Source organism: Chrysemys picta, chromosome 1 (genome assembly GCF_011386835.1).
Source record: "Chrysemys picta bellii isolate R12L10 chromosome 1, ASM1138683v2, whole genome shotgun sequence".
Taxonomy (NCBI): domain Eukaryota; kingdom Metazoa; phylum Chordata; order Testudines; family Emydidae; genus Chrysemys; species Chrysemys picta.
The window spans coordinates 340976644-340994156 of NC_088791.1; the positions used below are offsets into that span (position 1 = coordinate 340976644).

The window sequence follows — 17513 nt, forward strand, 5'->3', positions numbered from 1 at the left end:
AAACTAGCCCCCCCCCCAATCAAAATAATGATACAAATCTAACACTGTGTGTAGCCCAGGTCTAACTTCCTGCTCACACTGTACTCAGAACTGGCCCTGAATCTTGGGCGCTGGAACCTTATCTAATGACTGGGGCCTGGGCCCCAGATTTGCCGGTTTTAGATACAAAAAACTTGGGCTTGACCCTCATTCACACCTAGGTGCCTTTGCGCCGCTCTGGCGATGGAAAGGGAACTCTAAGTGTAATGTATGTCCACTTTAAGCCCCCAGTGTAATAGGGTACAGATGAGAATAGGCCCATTGACACAGCCAAAGCACGTGGTTTCATCCACGTTCCTCCCTTTCTGGGGGACTCGTGAAGGGCTGGGATTGGTGGCTGTCATCCACCGGGCCGATAACCCTCCACCCATCCTTATTAGAGTGAAAAATTGCTTCCTTTGATCCATTCTAATTTTACCTCCTCTCGTCACTGCTGGGTTGTTAAGTAGATCCCTGGGCCAGAAGCTAAACACCCAGACCACCCGGTACCACCCACAGACACAGAAGGAGCAAAGCACCCATCCCCTGCATGGGATCACCTCCCCCAGCCTGTTCCAACACCTGACACCACATGATGGATGCATTAGCGGCAGGGCCTCCTCCTGGATGATGTGCTGCCTTAGCGAGTTCTTTATTGCAGCATTAGCCGCAGACTGGTCTCCAGAGAGCCATTAGATTGAAACACTTCTGTTAATTAATAGCCAGGAGGGCTCATTTCTAATCCCAGAGCCGTGTGTACACCTTCCCCTGCCCCAACCACTGTGCAGCAGCGTGTGTGGCACAGGAAAGCCCTGCAGAGTGCTTAGGGCCCTGTCCTGGAAGAAGATGAGGCCCTGCAGGTACCAGTGAATTATCCTCTGTCTGTGCCCCCCTCAGGGGTCTCAATCCTGCAAGCTACAAAGCTCCCATTGGAGCTGATAGGTGGAGCAGCTGCTCTGCCCCTCTCAGGATCAGGCATTAAAGGAGTGCTTAGGCCCTGATCCTCAAACATAGATAGGTGCCTAACTCCCATTGAAATCTGTGGGAGTTAGGTGCTTAAATGTCTTTGAGGGTCTGGGCCTCAGTGCCTCCCTGTATCCGGGTGGATCAGGCCCAGATCAGGAGATTTTTCAAGGGGCATACTTGTGTGACGTTATTGACATAAACTGGGACCATATAGATCATTGTTGCAACCAAGGTCCTGTAGTGGCACCCAAATCTTGTATAAAGGGGGTCAAATGGGGTGTCTAGGACAAGGTTATGGTTTACTGGTTATGATTATGCTGTCTATATGTATGTATCAGTTTTGTAGTCGAAGTTATGAATATTGGCTCTATACTGTCTGTATGGCAAACTTATGCTATGCTGCTGGGTGACATCCCAGACAAGCTGAGATTAGCTCTGCCTAGCCTGCTTGATGGCCCATTAAGGACCATCAGCTATACAATGGACCCATTGAGAGAAGGCAGATACGCCTTGTACCTCAGCAAAGTATGCAGGGACTGGCCCATGTGACTCCAGACTCCATTTTGCTGTAATTTTCCACAGTAAGAACAAAGAGGTGTTCTTACACCTGGAAAAGACTATATAAGGCTGATGCCTGATCTCCATCTTGTCTTCAGTCCTGCTTCTTACCTCTGGAGGGACTTTGCTACAAACTGAAGCTCTGAACAAAGGACTGAATGACCCATCCCAGCTGGGGATGTATTCCAGAGACTTGATTTGAACCTGCAGTTTATTCCATCGCTGCTGCAAGCCTGAACCAAGAACTTTGCCATTACTGTATGTAATTGATTCCATTTAACCAATTCTAACTCTCATCTCTATCTTTTTCATTTTATGAATAAACCTTTAGATGTTAGATTCTAAAGGATTGGCAGTAGCGTGATTTGTGGGTAAGGTCTGACTTGTATATTGACCTGGGTCTGGGGCTTGGTCCTTTGGGATCAGGAGAACCTTTTTCTTTTACTGGGGTATTGGTTTTTATAACCATTTGTCCCCATAACGTGTGGCACTGGTGGTAATACTGGGAAACTGGAGTGTCTAAGGAGATTGCTTGTGAGACTTGCGCTTAGCCAGTGGGGTGAGACCGAAGTCTTAGTCTGGCTGGTTTGGTTTGCCTTATAGGTGGAAAAACCCCGGCCTTGGGCTGTAACTGCCCTATTTTAGCAATTTGTCCTGAGTTGGCACTCTCAGTTGGGTTACGCCAGAACCGCATTGTCACAACTTGGTAGCAGAGATGGGCCAGACCCATTTATCCGACACCCATCCCTCCACCCCCGCACCCCTACCCTGAGCTGTGGGGTTCAGAGAAAAGAGGAAGGATAGTACTATAGTTAAGGCCCTGGGACCCAGGCTCAATTCTTAGCTCTGCCACAGACTTCCTCTGACCCAGGGCAAGTCCCCTCATCTCGCTGTGCTTCAGTTCCCACCTGTGAAATGCAGAAGATAATCCTCCCTTTCACCCACCCTTCCTCTGTCTATCCTGCCTATTTCGATTGTGAGCTTATTGGGGCAGGACCTGTTTCTCACTGTGTGTTTGTACAGCCCCTAGCACCACAGGTTGGAGCCTCTAGCCACGACAATAATCAGATAATAATAGATATCCACAGCGTACCCCTCGTTTGGTCCTTCTCTTGTCTTGAGTCCCTAGGAGATGCCCAGGTGGTTCAGGGTTATCCAGCATGGCTGGGCATGCTGTCAGTGGTATAGGAGATGCTCATGTAAAGTGCACATGTGGTTTAATGATGCCACTTCAGGTTTTTTCTAGTATCTATTTGATGGTGCTAGATTCTCTGCTGGTGTAAATCGTGACATCAGTGCTAGTCAACGCCACTGACTTCACTGGCGCTACCAGCTGAGGCGCTTCAGCTATCGACCAGCTGAGGGTCTGGCCCAGGATGTGTTCGACTCTCTTGGTGTTTAAGTGACTGTGGCACGTTCTTAGTGCCAGGACCTGCTTGGGGAGCATTTCTTGTTATTTTTATTATTGACTATTATTTGATCAATTGCCCTGTGGTAGCGCCTAGGAATCCTAGTTATGGACCAGGACCCCACTGTGCTAGGCGCTGTACAAATGCAGAACGACATATTATTAAGCATTACTAAAATCTGTAGTATTTTGATAGCCTCATTATTAGTCTGGACCCTGCCTCAGTTTACCTACAGTGGTCACCCTTAATAAATTACCCATTGCCAACAGTTATCACAATCTTGTCCTCTACTTGTTAGGGGTGTGTGGCTGGCGGTGGGTGGGATGCGTCCATATCTCATCTCATGCCGTATAAATCTGGGCAGTGGGTGAGGGACCAATTAATATTAAGGGGAGGGGCTGTGATTCTTTGGGAGGAGGAGCTAAATTCAATAACCTTTTCCTCAGTACATCACTTCTTGCATTGTTTAAATAGTTAGATTATGACAATCCTTCAGCAAAAGGGAGGACGTTTATCTCGTGATTAAAGCACAGGATGGGGAGCCAAGAGCGCTGTATTCCATTCCTCTCTCTGCCATTGGCATGTTCAGTAACTATGGAAAAGTCACATGACTGGGCTGTGCCTCAGTTTCTCCATCTGTTAATGGGAGCTAATAATACCCCTCACACAAGGAGATCGTGAGGCTTATTTAATAAATATCTGTAAAAGTGCTTTGAGGTCACTGGTCTTCGATGCTGCAAAGTATGTTTATTAAGATATTAACATGGCCTGATATATAACACAGTAAGGGATTATGCAACCCAAGTAACTCCTTTGGCACAGGGGATTAATGTTTAGTCCCAGCAGTGGTGGGATGATAAAAGCAGGTCATTTAGAATAAGATTTTCAAAAGTGACTGGTGATTTTTCAAAAGTGACCGGTCTCTATTTTTTGGTGGCCAAATTTGAGACACTTTAACAGGGCTTCATTTTCAGAGAGCAGGTACTTAGTCCCAGGTGGTCTCTTCTGAAAATCTTGGTGTTACATTATTCTGGTGTTATATAAGAGGAGAATTCTATAGTGTTGTTTCCTTGCTTTGGTACTGCAGGGTTATTCACTGAGTTCAAAGTGCGGTCTGATGTGGAGTAGAATTTCTTTTTATTATTACTCCACGTGTACACTTTCCCATGAATCAGTTGTTTGCAATCACAAAACTACTGTACTTACTGAACTCATGATAGCATTAGAGACAGTTACACGTTTGTCCCAAAACAATGGGTTATTTTCCTAAATATCAGTTCCTGGGGCTGGTTGAATAATTCAGAACAAATTAATTTGTCAAATTGCGCATCTTTTTTGGTTCATGAAGCGTCTGCAAGTAAATCATGGTTTTCTCAAATGTCATGTTGTTTGAAATAATTTGCCAATACTTTCTAGACATTTTTCTTGGTCTGTAGCTTGCTCATAGGTAGTTTATTGTGAGTATTCAAACATCAAGCTGGTTTGATTGGCTACCTATACCATACACCATGTTTCTGTCCCCTGATTGCATGAGCTCTTAGACTCAAGATTCGGGTAGCAATACTAAAGATTCTGAAGTCAAAATGGACTTTATGAAGTTCACCTGCATCTCATTCAGCTGGAGATAGGGTTCTCAATACTTTTTAAAATCAAGTCCATGGCTTTTCAGCCTGACGCATGCAACATCATTGGCCACTTCTGAATATGTGGCCGTTCCTTGTGCTTATGATAATGGAGATAATCCTCCAAGTGTAACCAAGGCAGTGCTGCCTGCTGAAGTCCAACAAACTATTTGTTTCTGGAGCATCTTTATGTCAAGCTGTGTTTACAGGTGACAGGAGATCTAGAAAACCGTGTAATTTAGCCTCTTTCAGAGGACAGGTGCTCAGCACTCTCTGAAGGTCCAACCCCACAAAGGTGTCTCAAGTTGGGCAGCCCAATTACCGAGGTACCCAAAATCACTAGGCATTTTGGAACTTTTAGGTCATTGTACTTGATTGAATTGAAGTCTAGGATCATTTTTATAAACATGTATAAATATACCAGGTGGATTCTGGATTTTTTGTTTGAATGAGTTTAGTGATTTTATTATTAATTGTTATTATTTATTTATTTATATTACCGTAGCCCCTAGGAAGGAGCCCCAGTCATGGACCAGGATCCTGTTACGCTAGGCGCTGTACAAACACATTTGTAGGATGTTTTTTTTAAAGTACAATATACTTGGCAAAAACATTAATACTGTGAGATGTGCGGTTGATCTCAGCTCAAACCGTGAAGGCTTTTTGCCATGATAAAGCATAATTTCTCTAGTTGCTTGCCATGAAAACAACAAACCTTAAACTTGATTCAAGGACATCTGAAAAGCAATTTGCAATCTCTGGAGGGAAGCAGCTGTAGAAGGGCAAATTGCTATTATATTTGGCTTCCCTTTCGCTTTGGAATCAGTCAGTGTTCTGTATTCTTCAGTTGTCTGAGGTGATTTTCTGAGTCTTATCATTTGAATCCGCTAAGTAAGACAAATCCAGATTAGGGTTTCTCTTAAGAGAATTGCTAGAAAGAGCATCTGACAGATGGACAGGCGGCCAAGCAAGCAGAGACCATTAAACCTGGACTCTCAAGTTTCTTCTGAGATTTCCAAAACAAGGAAACATGGAATGTCTGTCTATGTGTACAGCACATACAGTTAGAGCTACCTTAGCTACACCAGAAAGCAATCTCTGAACTGATCATTTCTTGTTGATGGTTGTGCCTCACGTTAAACAAAGCCAATCCCTGGTGCTGGTGTATGGAGTGGGGATAGAAAGGGGGCTCTGTAATTCTAGCTTCAAAAAGTAATGTATTTTTTAGATGACCTCTGCACATAATGTAATGAACTCATGTGGGTTTGGCATTGGCTACAGTATGGGTGGGGTTCCACAAATTCTAGTACTTGAGGTTCAACCAGAGAGGGCCTCAGGCTATGAAGTTCAGATCCCAATGTTGCTGTCGTTCAGGAGGGGGTTGGGGTTTGAGTGTGAAATTTTGGTTCAAGTTCTGGTTCCAAGTCCTTTTGATTATTTGTATTTTTATTTTTTCACAGGGTTTTTTAATGCATCCAGGAACCAGTTGTGGGACCAAACTGAGCTGGTCTCCTGACAATAATTCAGTTGCTGACTGATGGCTCCATGAGGAGACAAGGCCCGGCTTTGTTTAGGTCCATTAATGGCTCCCTGCTGCAAACATGTCCATGAAAAGTACAATGCAAGCACAACTGCTGAGCTAGGTGGGTTTATTTAGGTTCCTGTGGTGCCCAAGTGCACGGTCCTGGCTTTAGGACAAAACTGGCCTGTCAACGAACCATTTATAACCAAGGCCTTAATTCACTTCCTTTCTTCCAGCTCAAATCTAGAGTGATGCCAACCAGCTTCTGCCCTGTCCACTGTACTGAAACTACCCTCCTCAAGGTCTCTACGTCTTCCTGACTAGGCCTCAGGGCCTGTACTCCATCCTCCTCCTGCCGTGCTGTTTCCTTTCCAGAGGGACCCAGCTGTGTAAGGGAGAGAGAAACACTTTCCTGATTAGTAGCAGCAGCAGTAGGGTGGGGCGGGGCAGGCCAGCTGGCCTGTCACCCCCATGAGGCTAAGGAAGGGCCAGGATCCTTGAGCAACTGGAGGAGAGTTGCAGTCTCAGTCCAGGTCAGGACTATCACACTGGTTACTTTTCCATATTTCCTGTGTTTGTGTGGCAGACGAGTAAAACAGCCTGCGTCAAAGGCTCAGCCAGAGCTCGGACAGGCTCCCTGTTTTGTCCCCACGCTGGTGGCCAGGCTGCCACCCCCAGACTGTCCTCCCTTGACTTTTGTGGCCCTGTGCGCCCTTCGTACTGCCCCATCTCTGACTGCTCACTCACAGCCACCTTTGGCACCTCTTCCTCCTCCCTCTCTTGGCTGGCGTCCCTGTGGGGTTTGTCCTTGGCCAGCTCCGTTTCTCCTCCCATGCCCTCTCCCTGGGTGACCTTCTCCATTCACATGAATTCAACAATTCTGGCTGTGCTGAGGACTCACAAATCTACCTCTCCCCCGCTGACCTGTCTCCCTCCCTCTTGTCCTGCAGCTCAGCCTGTCTCGCCCATGTTCCCTCCTAGCCCAGTTTAACATGGCTAAAACTGAGCTCCTGAGGTCTACTCCTATTCCCCCAGTTTCCATGTCTGCTGATACCACCATCCTATGTCACCTGGGGTTGCAGTCTGGAGGGGGGTCATCGGGCCATATTTAAGTCAGGCCACTTCTTTCTCCACAACATATCTAGACTCCAGGGCTTTTTCTCTGTCCCAATGTCTGGAATGCTTACCCAGGCTCCGATTCTCTTGCATTGCAGCCTCCTCCTGTCTGGCCACCCTGGCAACAACATCACCTCCTCGGGGCCATCCAAAATGCAGCTACCAAAATGATCTTCCTCATGCATGGATCTGGTCATGTCAGCTCCCCACCTATTAGCCACCTGGCATGCTACTTCAAAGCTAAACGTCTCCCCCTTGTCTTCTAGGCCCTGCACAACACTGCTTTGGCCTGCATCTTGGACCTCGTCTCTTTTTATGTCCCTCAGATTCCACTCCACCAATGATACTGGCCTTGATGCTCTGTAGCTGTAGAGGTCATGCAGGAGACGGTCACGGCAATCAAGCTGAGAAGCCACTGAGGCATAGACAATGGCCACAAAGACAGAAAACACAGGACAGACTGTGGTGCTATTGTACAAGAAGAAACAACAGGCTTCAGCAAGAGCTTGGATGAGAATGGAGGGGGAAGGGGAGCTAGAAAGTAATTGCTTTTTCCTGATACATCTTCCTGCTGCATATGGGCACCTGCAACCTTATTTAAGGCCCGAGAGAGTTATTAATAGGAACAGTGCAAGAAATGATGGCAGCTGACCTGCTTTATTCAACTGGATTAAGCATGGGATTACTGGAGGAGTGTTTAGAAATGTTTACGAGGCTCTGTTGCTTTTTCATGTTGTTGTCTGTTGTTCCTTCCAAAGAGGAGAGTTTTGTGCAGGATTATTCAGCCTCAGAATAATACCAGCTGCAATGTGATCAGTGCAGAATTTGGAACAAGTGCACTAGAAATCAACAGGTCCTAGTATTCCCCATTTAGAAACTGATCAGCCCGTTTTTACCCTGGTGCTAAAAGAGGTGCTTGTTGGTTTAAATACAAATAATTGTTACAATAAAAATCTTTGAGAGAATTCTGACTGCATTCCATATGGCTGAAGGAGGAGAAGCGGGGAGAGAAGTGATGGTTGTAGACGCCCCTGGGGAGCTACGGGCAGTGTAAAATAATCTAAACAGATGGTTCATGGCCTCCTAAAGATTACTCCTCATTCCCCAGCATAACTTCCATGGTGCTAAATCCCATTAAGTTAGTGTTTAATAAAGTTCTCAATATCAAGAAGCAGCTAATTAAAGTCCTGATTACCTGCCAAACGTGCCCTTTAGTAACATACTTCCTGTCTCAGTTAGCCTCTCCCTCCTCATCTTCTGTTCATACTCTCTGTGACGTTGCACTCCATAATGTTTTATGGAAATATGCTTATGAGTGTGAATATAATGTAACTGGGATATGCTTTATTCAAAAGGTCTCTTGTAAGGTATCATTATAAAGCTTATAATCTACTGAGTTCCGTTCATCCTATTTGTATGAATGTATCATTCTTGTATCTGAAACTAGGAATATGAAGTAGAACTCTGAGGTCCTACTGTAATTATGCAAAATGTGGGCCATAAATGGTGGTTTGGAAGCTTGATGGCTTCCATTGACTAGGACAATTGGTTGTAAATGGTCTGTTTACTTGCAAACCTTCCTGAGTGCGTGTGGGCCAGTCCTGGAAGAATGGAAGCTGGGGTCTCAGAGGACATGTGAACATGTCACCTGATATTGGAATCCATTTTAAACCTGGTGCTTTTCCATTTAGAAGGAGGGGTGGGGACGCAAAGAGATAAAAGATTCCTGCCTTGTGCCAAAGCTATAAAAGGGGGTGGAACAGAACAAAGGGGTCTGCCAGTCATGAGAAAACCCCTAGTTACCAGCTGATCTGGAACTAACAAGGACTGTATGAGGGAAAGGATTGGGCCCAGACTAGGAAGGAATCTAGTCTGTGAAAGACACTTATTGGAACATCTCTGAGGGTGAGATTTTACTTGTAATTAGTTTCTTAATATATTAGGCTTAGACGTGTGTGTTTTTGCTTTATTTTTCTTGGTGACTTACTTTGTTCTGTCTGTTATTACTTGGAACCACTTAAATCCTACTTTTCATACTTAATAAAATCACTTTTGTTTATTAATTAACCCAGAGGAAGTGATTAATACCTGGGGGAGCAAACAGCTGTGCATTCTCTCGATCAGTTATAGGGGATGGACAGTTTATGAGTTTACCTTGTATAAGATTTATTTGGGATTTGGATCCCATTGGGAACTGGGTGTCTTGGTCCTAGAGATAGGTGACCTGCTGAGCAGTTTTTGGTTAAAGTCTGCAGCTCTGGGGGCATGGACCAGACCTGGGTCTGTGTTGCAGCCGGCTAGCCTGTCTGGCTCAACAAGGCAGGGTTCTGGAGTCCCAAGCTGGCAGGGAAAACAGGCTCAGAAGTAATTCCAGCACGTCAGGTGACAGTCCCAAGGGGGTCTCTGTGACTGAACCCATCACACTCTCCCTTTAAGAAAGAATTTAGGATTAAAAGCTATGTGTACATAGCACCATTCACTTTTGACTCTCTGAGCCAGATTCTCTTGTCTGGTATGTTGGTGCAGCCCTGTTGAAATCAGTAGGATTGCACTGGAGGAAGAGAGAAGGGTCTTGTAGTTTCACAGAGTTTGTTTTCAAAGGGATTTGGGAATTTCAGCTTCATTTTTTTTCTTGCATTCATCACTATTTCAGTAGATACAACGCATTCTAAAGGATGGGAGGGTTGATCTAGTGGTTAGGGTGGTAGAACTGGAATCAGGACTCCGGGGATCTAGCCCTCACTCTGCCACTAACTAGCGGGGTGACCTGAGGGCTGGGGTCACTTACAACCTGATTTTTTTTCTTCAAAGGTGCTGAACACCAGTAGCTCCCATTGGTTTCAGTAGAGTTGGTAGGTGCCCAGTGCCTGAGAACAATTAGGCCATGTAATCACTCTGTGCCTCAGTTTACCTAATATGAGGGAAACAGTCTCTGTGTCTGTAACAATCCATTTCATCAGGGTGTTGCGAGGCCTGCTTAATGAATGTTAACAAAGCACTTGGGAATCCTTGGTTCCCTATTCAGTTACAGCACGGTGTGATGAAATGTGGGTAACATGGCAAACTGTGAGCATTTCCAAACTATCCAGACCTAACACACAGCAGGAGCTGCCTCAGCTGGGATCTCAAACCCTTTGAAATTCACCCTGCCCTTTATAAAGGGCCTCATCTCTTTCATGCCAGTGGGGTACAGCATTCAGTGATGGCAACAGGTCTCTTGGTTACACAGGGCCATGCTGTGATACCGAGAATCTGAATCTCCTAGTAAATTATGTTTAGTTCAGGGAAGGCGGAAATAACCCAGTGTGAGTACCGGAACCAGCACCAGATGAAGAGATTAGCCAGCATACATTTATCTGTCAAAATTCTGTTTAAAAAATTATAGCAATTTACACAGATGAGATGATGAATAAACATTCTTTTTTCAGTGCCCATTCTCAGCTCATTGGTGACTGATTTGAGCTATCCCTTGGGATAGACGTTCCTATCTGTTAGCTTGGTCTGAATGCTGAATAATTCTGGGTAGGTCTACACGGCAGTCAGGAAGTGTGACTGCAGCACGTGTAGATGTGTCTGGGCAAAGGCCACTCAGGTATGTATCCAGGGTCCGGGCGGGCAGAGCTAGTCTGTGGAGCTACCGCTGCTCCTGTAGCATAACTGCTGTTTTTACTCAGGAGCAGTTACACTGCTAGCTAGATCAAAGCCAAGTTGGGTATGTGTACGGGTGTTGCAATTGCCCCTTCTGATTGCAGTGCAGACATAACCTCTGTTGAAGCCAAAAAGGCGACCTAGCGGTGAAAGGCTCAATAGCCCATACGGAGGCTGAGGGCATTGACCTCTGCTTCTTTGAGCCTGAGCGTTTTCATGGCTAACCTATGAAAACAACACCCATCTAGAGTTACATGCCAGGGAGGGTCTTAATAGTTTGCCACTGTCTGGAAATAGCAGGGTGATTTAATAAAGGTGATGTAACTCTTAAGGCTGAATTGGAAATAGGAGTTTTACGAAAGGGGAATTTTAATATTGCTGGGATTTTTACTTGACGATCTCTTACCAAGTGATCGTGACATTAGAAAGTGTGGGAAACTGGAGAAAGTAGTTCCATACAGCACTCGTGTAAACTAGAGATGGGCCTAAATTCAAACTCTGGATCGAAACACACACAGACGTTGGGGAAACAGACCCCAAATCTGTAGCTGCCCCTTAGCTTTATAGAGGGCTGAACCCCAAACCTTAGGTTCTGAAAGCTCCAGATGGTGGAGAAATGTGGAGCTGAACTTTCGGGCCCATCCCCAGTATCAACAAATGGGGTGGCCTGGTTTATATAAATTCAAGATGCCTGTCCTCTGGGACATTGTATTTAGTTTTATGCGCCTCAAAGAGTTTGCACAGTTCCTCAATGTACGTCTGATGTAATCGATCGACTTCTTCTTGGGATGGGTTGTGCTTCTTCTCCACTTTAATTGGCTTCCCGACTGGAAAACAAATGCACAAACATTAGGAAAGACTACAGCCTGTGAGCCAGGGTATCCAGATGCCACCCTCATTTTTAATGCCAAGCTCTGGCCCCTGGAGGCCCCAGGTTCAAGTATGCAATGTTCCAGTTGAACAGAATTGTAGTTAGGAATCAAGATGGAATATTGTATGCTGGGGACTTATAGTTGGGAGGTGGTGGGCCTAGCTGATAGGGCATTGAACTACAACTCGGGAACTAGACCTGGGTTCTTGTTCTAGCTCTGCTGGGTAACCTTGGGCAAGTCTGCTCACCTCTCTGTGCCTCAGTTTTCCCCATCTGTAAAATGGGGATAATGATACTGACCTTTCTTTGTAAAGTGCTTTGAGATCTGTGGATGAAGAGCGCTAGCTAAGAGCTAGGTAACGTTATCTGTGGGCACCATAAGACGCAAAGGCAGGCTGTCGCCATTTGAGATAAATGAGATGTGGTGTTGGAGCTCCTGGCAGGCCGCCTATGCAGCCGTCACTGTCACTAGGATTTGGCACCTCTGGAGTAACCTCTTGTTTTAAAACACAGAGAAAAGATCTCAGTGAAGCCACAAGTTGCCCCTGGAATCTGGGCTCTCGCCCAGGGAAGAGCTGTGGGAGCACTGTGGCTATCACCAAAAAAGCCTCCCCCCTTAATCATAAGCTGGATTTATCTACAACACCATTCACAGAGCCCCAGGAGGAAGGCGTGGGGCCCGGGGAGCATGTCTACATTGCAAACACCTGCCACTGGCCTATGGCCACTGACTCAGCCTAGTGGGGCTCGGGTTGCAGGGCTAAAAAACTGCAGTTTAGGTGTATGGGATGAGGCTGCAGCCAGGACTTGGGACCTCGCAACCAGGAGGTTCCAAGAGCCCCAGTTCCAGCCTGAGTTTGAACGTCTACCCTGCAATTTTATAGCCCTCCAGCTCCACCAGCTTGGGCCAGCAGCCGGTGTTTTATTGCAGTGTGGGCATATCCACAGAGGTCAAGATTTTCAAAATACACTTGTAATTTTGGTTGCTTCCATTTCTGGGTGCCCAACTGGAGACGCACCTTAAAGGATTCTGCTTTTCAGAAAGTGCTATCCGCCCACCCTCTGAAAACCTTCACAGGGTTTGAAACTGCTTTTGAAAGCCTCCAAAGTATTTTGGCTCCTAACTTCCATTACAATCAATGAAACATGCGGACTGGGCCTAAGTGACTCTAGCAATGAGAACAAGTGCCCTCCCTCCCCAAGAAGCAATTGACAGTGGGACAGGCTGCCTCTTTATCAGGCAGCAAGGCCTTGGGGTTATCTGTCGTCCTTCTGAACTTCACTCTAATTGTGTTTGTCAGGCTGCAATGGGTTCCCATTGTTTTGGGTTGCTGTCCATCTGTCTAATTACAGGTCCTGAAGATGCGGGTGTGAGGGCGAGTAAAGCCATTGAGAGATCCAAACAAGCTGTAAAACAATTAGGAGTAATTGCAGGCTGTCAAACCCAATCAGCACTGTCAGCCTTGGCCTTTTCAAACAGCCTCTTTAATTAGACTAACAAATGCTGGCTGTGCTCAGTGGGTCAAATCCACTGTTGGTGAAAGCAGGTGCGATTCCACTGAAACCACTGAGCTCCACTGAAATCTAGCCACACGCGGACTGGCGTGCTAGGAACTGCCTTTCTCTGCAGTTTGTTCACCGAGGCCCAGACCCTCAATGGTATTTAAGAGCCTATCTTCTACTGAAGAAGTGAGGTTCTTACCCACGAAAGCTTATGCTCCCAATACTTCTGTTAGTCTTAAAGGTGCCACAGGACCCTCTGTTGCTTTTTATCTTCTACTGGGTCTTTGGGGGTATTTAACCAGCTCTTTCAGCTGCGTCTTCTCTAAACCTAGTGCTGCTCCTTTTAAACACTCCTGTAAACTCTGTAGGGCTGCAGATTTGTTCAGTCTCTGATCTACTTGTGGAACTGGCTGGAGGATGCAGAAACAATCAAATCTACTTAGTGTGATTCAAAGTCTCAGGTCAGAGCTGAACCAAAGCAACCTTGTCCCTACGTACACCATAAATGGGTCTCCTGGTCGCCCCATCCCTATGCTGTAGCCCTGCCCATCCTTGCGGGAGGCAGCAGGTTTCTGAGTTCAGATGAATGGGGAAGTTCACACCTCTTGGAGCTATTGTTTCAGGCTGTCTGCAGACTCAGGCAGACATCAATTACACTTGGGTCACATTTTCAAGCTTTTCTTTGCATTCAGGAGCCGGTGTCCTATACATATGTCTGAAATGAGCCATGGCTTAGTTTGTGTAAGCTGGCAGCAAATCCTTAACTCCACCCTGGAGCCAGGAGAAAGCAGGGGAGGAATTGTATGTCTCTGAGTAACAATGCCCCTTGGGGCTGCTCTGGGGTTGATGTAGGGTAAGCACTACCCCGGCACAGGGCTGTGGCCAAAGGCACCATCTTGTCCTAGATGGTGATGTGCCCTGTAACAATCTCCAAGCGCAATCACAGCTCCCAGTGACCAGGTCAAACTTACCCACAGTGAAGATGGGCCGTCGATACGGGAGCAACCCGAAGCTGTACTGGAACACGCCCCGGGCATGGAACAGGGGGAGGGAGATGCCCATGATTTGCTGAAGACGGTGCTGCGTCCACCTCAGCCAGGAGCCCTTTGGGTTGTCGACCTGGTCAAAGAGCTCATTCTCCCCAAAGGAAAACACGGGGACGAGTGGAGCCCTGCGGAGGGAGAACGGGGTCAGGGCAGGCAGCACAAGCGCAGCAGGCCAGCAGACAGTGCACGGACGAGGAGGCTCTTTCTGTGCATGGCCAGAAGCCAGCAGAGCTCTGCACTCAGCAAGAACTCGCGCTCTGCCATTGGGCAAGAGATAAGGCAGAGGCACCGCTGCCTGCCCCTCGGGGAGAGCAGTGTCTGCAGAGCCCACGCTAGGGCTAATAGTGCCGGGGGAGTGGTGTGGCTCTGCTAGCCTAACCCTGTACGTCCAAGGAGTCTCTGCCTGGCTCAGAGCAAGCAGGATCCCCCTTGCCACGGATGGGCAGGGCTGTCGAGGGCATGGTTTTATGAACACAGTGCTGGCCTTAAGCATAAGCAAAGCCAATGGCCACTTGCGCCAAAGCCCACTGAAGTAAATGGAGAGACTCCCACTGGCATCGACAGGCTTTGGAGCCGGACGTTAGAGGCATCTCATCCAGCGTCCGTTCTGGTGCTCTCCGGCCAGCCCCAGCTCTCCTTCCGGCTGTGGGACTGGCAGGGGAACGGCCCAGCCAGCAGGCCGGCCTCCCCTCCTCTGGCTGGGTGGCCTTGTTTCCCTACCTCCCCCCTCATCGCTGCGGTGTCGGCGTGAGGGCAGCGACAGGGCTCACAGCATTACCCGTGCTCCATGGCCAGTCGAACGAACCCCTTGCGGTTTTTCAGCAGTAGGGTGAAGGCTCCAGGCCGTGCGTCTAGGGCCTCCTGGGCCCCTCCCACTGCTATGACCAGCATGTTCCCACCTCCCCACCTCCTCAGCAGGTACGAAGCACTGTCTTTGTCGGATGGGACGAGACCTGGGAGGGGCAGAGACAAGAAGAGACGCTTGACACTAAGAGCCTCAATTACCATGGGCCAGTCATTCATACATCACGACTTGTACAGCTCCACTACGGTGCTTGAAGGTGCATCCTCCTCCTCTCTTCTATAGCGCCAGAAGTCGATCCAGCCCTTTCCAGCCCTCCAAACCCCAACTGGGGGACAGTCACAGGGTGCGCTGGTCCCTTTTAGGGAATCTGGGCTCAGCCTCACCCTGTGACAGTGACCCAATGTGTGGGGCCCATGCAGGAGATTGGACAAGCATGGGATCTATCCCTCTCTCTGTAAGGTTGGGGTCAGGGTTCTTTATCACTGATGTCAATAATTTCTCTACAACAGACACGTAGGCACCACATTTGCGTGGAATGTGGATGACGTTGGGGCTGAAATGAGTGGTGTCCCTCAAAATGAGCTCCCTTGGAGAGGTATCTGGTAGGTAAGGCCTGTTCCCTGCCTTGAAAAGTCTCCAGTCTAAATAAGACAAGGCAAAACAGAGGCAAGACCTATGGTCCCATTTCTGCAGAGGGCGGTCCGGGGTTACTAACGGGAAGAAGTAAGGGGAAGCCACTGCCTGGGGAGATGGGTTTTAAGGAGGGATTTGGAAGTGAGAGAAGGTGTTTGGCAGATGTGGTCAAAGAGACAGTTCCTGGTACAGGAGGCATCATGGTGGAAAACAATAGTACGTATGTGATTGTTAGCATCCGGAGACCAAGCAGCGGCAGACAAAGGAATAGGCTAAAAAGCAGAACCGTAACTAGGGTGGGACGAACGGGACAGCCGCCCAGGGTGCAAAGCCGTGGGGGTGGAAAAATGAGGAAAAACCCCAGTAGGGGGCGCAAATATGTTTGCTCGCCCCAGGTGCTAAAATGCCTAGTTACGGCTCTGCTAAAAAGATGCTATTGGGATAGCGTGGGAGCTGTTGCCTTTTGCCAACAGGCCAGTTCTGAACCATTCCATTCTCTCTCTGCCACTGACTCACAAAGAGACTTTGGGCAACTCACTTGGGCTGGGATTTTCGGAGTTAGGTGCCCAACTCGATGGAATATTACTGGGATTTGAGTGTCTAACTCTCACTGGCCCCTGTGGAAATCGTACCTAGTCTCCCCCTGACTCAGTTTCCCCATCTCTTCCTTCGTAAAATGCCGTGTGTGCTCAGCTGGAAAGTGCTATGTATCACTCTATGGCGCGGCTGCTCACTCAGTTCCCACCCCAAAGCCTTGTTGCTCTTTCTGCCAGCTCATGTGCAATGGGCACTTCCGGGTGCCAGGGGCACGGCCGAATCTGCTGCTCCAGCACTTGGAAAGCGCTGCTGCGGCTGGTGTAAAGGGTTTGGGCGAGCACCCAGGAACTGATCCCGCAAAGCACTTACACAGGTGCGCAAATAGCGCCACTGAGTTCAGTGAGACTATTCGTGTGGCTAGAGCAAAGCGGATGCTTCTGGCTTTGCTGAACCGAGACTAAAGCCTTGCTGCTGGTCATGAATAAACAGAAACAGGGGCAGCATTTTGGAGGAGGAAAGGACAGAGGTGGGTTGGCGTGCAGTTCTTATTGACAGCAATGGGAGTTTGGCCACTGGCTTCAATGGGAGCAGGATTGGGTTCCTATTGGTGACCTGGTGGGATGACAAACCCCATCTTCACCTGTGGAGGCAATGCAAACGGTGCAGCCCTGGTGAGCCCACTGGGTTTCTGCCTCCCTCTTATCTCTCTCTAAACAGTGGAGATGCAGCTGTGACTCGGTCAGCAGGCTGAGAGCCAGGTGACCTGCATTCCATTCCGCCTCTGCCACTGACTCACCGAGAGACTTTGGGCAAGACACTTAGGCTGGGATTTTCAAAGGAACCTAAGAAACATCCGCTGAATGTTACTGGGATTTGAGTCTCTAACTCTTGCTGGCTCCAGTGGAAATCGTACCTATTAGCTCCCTGACTCAGTTTCCCCATCTCTTCAATTACACTTAACCACCTTCGGAAAGTGCTAGGCGTGATCAGATGGAAAGTGCTATGTATTATTTTCATCCGCTTATTTTTTCTCACTGCCTGTTCCTTCCACGGTCTCCAGCATTCTATCTGTGCCTGTGGGAACGTCTACACTGCAAAACCAGGCAGTAAGTCTCAGAGCCCAGTTTAACTGATGGGCTTGCAAGGCTCATGCTGCAAGGCTAAAAACAGACCCTCCCCCCTCCCCAGTTAAACCGAGGAAGTAGGGGGAGGAGAGAAGGAAGGACAGGGCATTAAAGGGCTGATTGTACCTGTTCAAA

At 47.8% G+C, this 17513-nt stretch overlaps 1 protein-coding gene and 1 long non-coding RNA gene across 3 annotated transcripts in view; one reads left to right on the plus strand and one right to left on the minus strand.

The window, feature by feature from the left end:
• The window catches only part of LOC101953993 (uncharacterized), a 30952-nt gene extending 21677 nt beyond the window's left edge, over positions 1-9275 (plus strand). The window contains exons 3-5 of one of the 2 annotated variants that reach the window (XR_010597914.1): positions 6034-6216; positions 6332-6628; positions 7538-8176. This is a non-coding gene — a long non-coding RNA (uncharacterized LOC101953993). Of the gene's footprint in view, positions 1-6033; positions 6217-6331; positions 6629-7537 lie in introns of both variants that reach the window. The other variant, XR_010597913.1, reaches the window with a different exon arrangement.
• Positions 9276-10550: 1275 nt separating this feature from the next.
• MOGAT2 (monoacylglycerol O-acyltransferase 2) overlaps positions 10551-17513 on the minus strand; it is a 42770-nt gene continuing 35807 nt past the window's right edge. Inside the window, exons 4-6 of the mRNA XM_008172211.4 lie at positions 15058-15232; positions 14205-14404; positions 10551-11686 (exon numbers count right to left, since the gene is read on the minus strand). Of these exons, the coding sequence (XP_008170433.2) occupies positions 11532-11686; positions 14205-14404; positions 15058-15232 (530 nt within the window). The 3' untranslated portion in view covers positions 10551-11531. The remainder of the gene's footprint in view (positions 11687-14204; positions 14405-15057; positions 15233-17513) is intronic.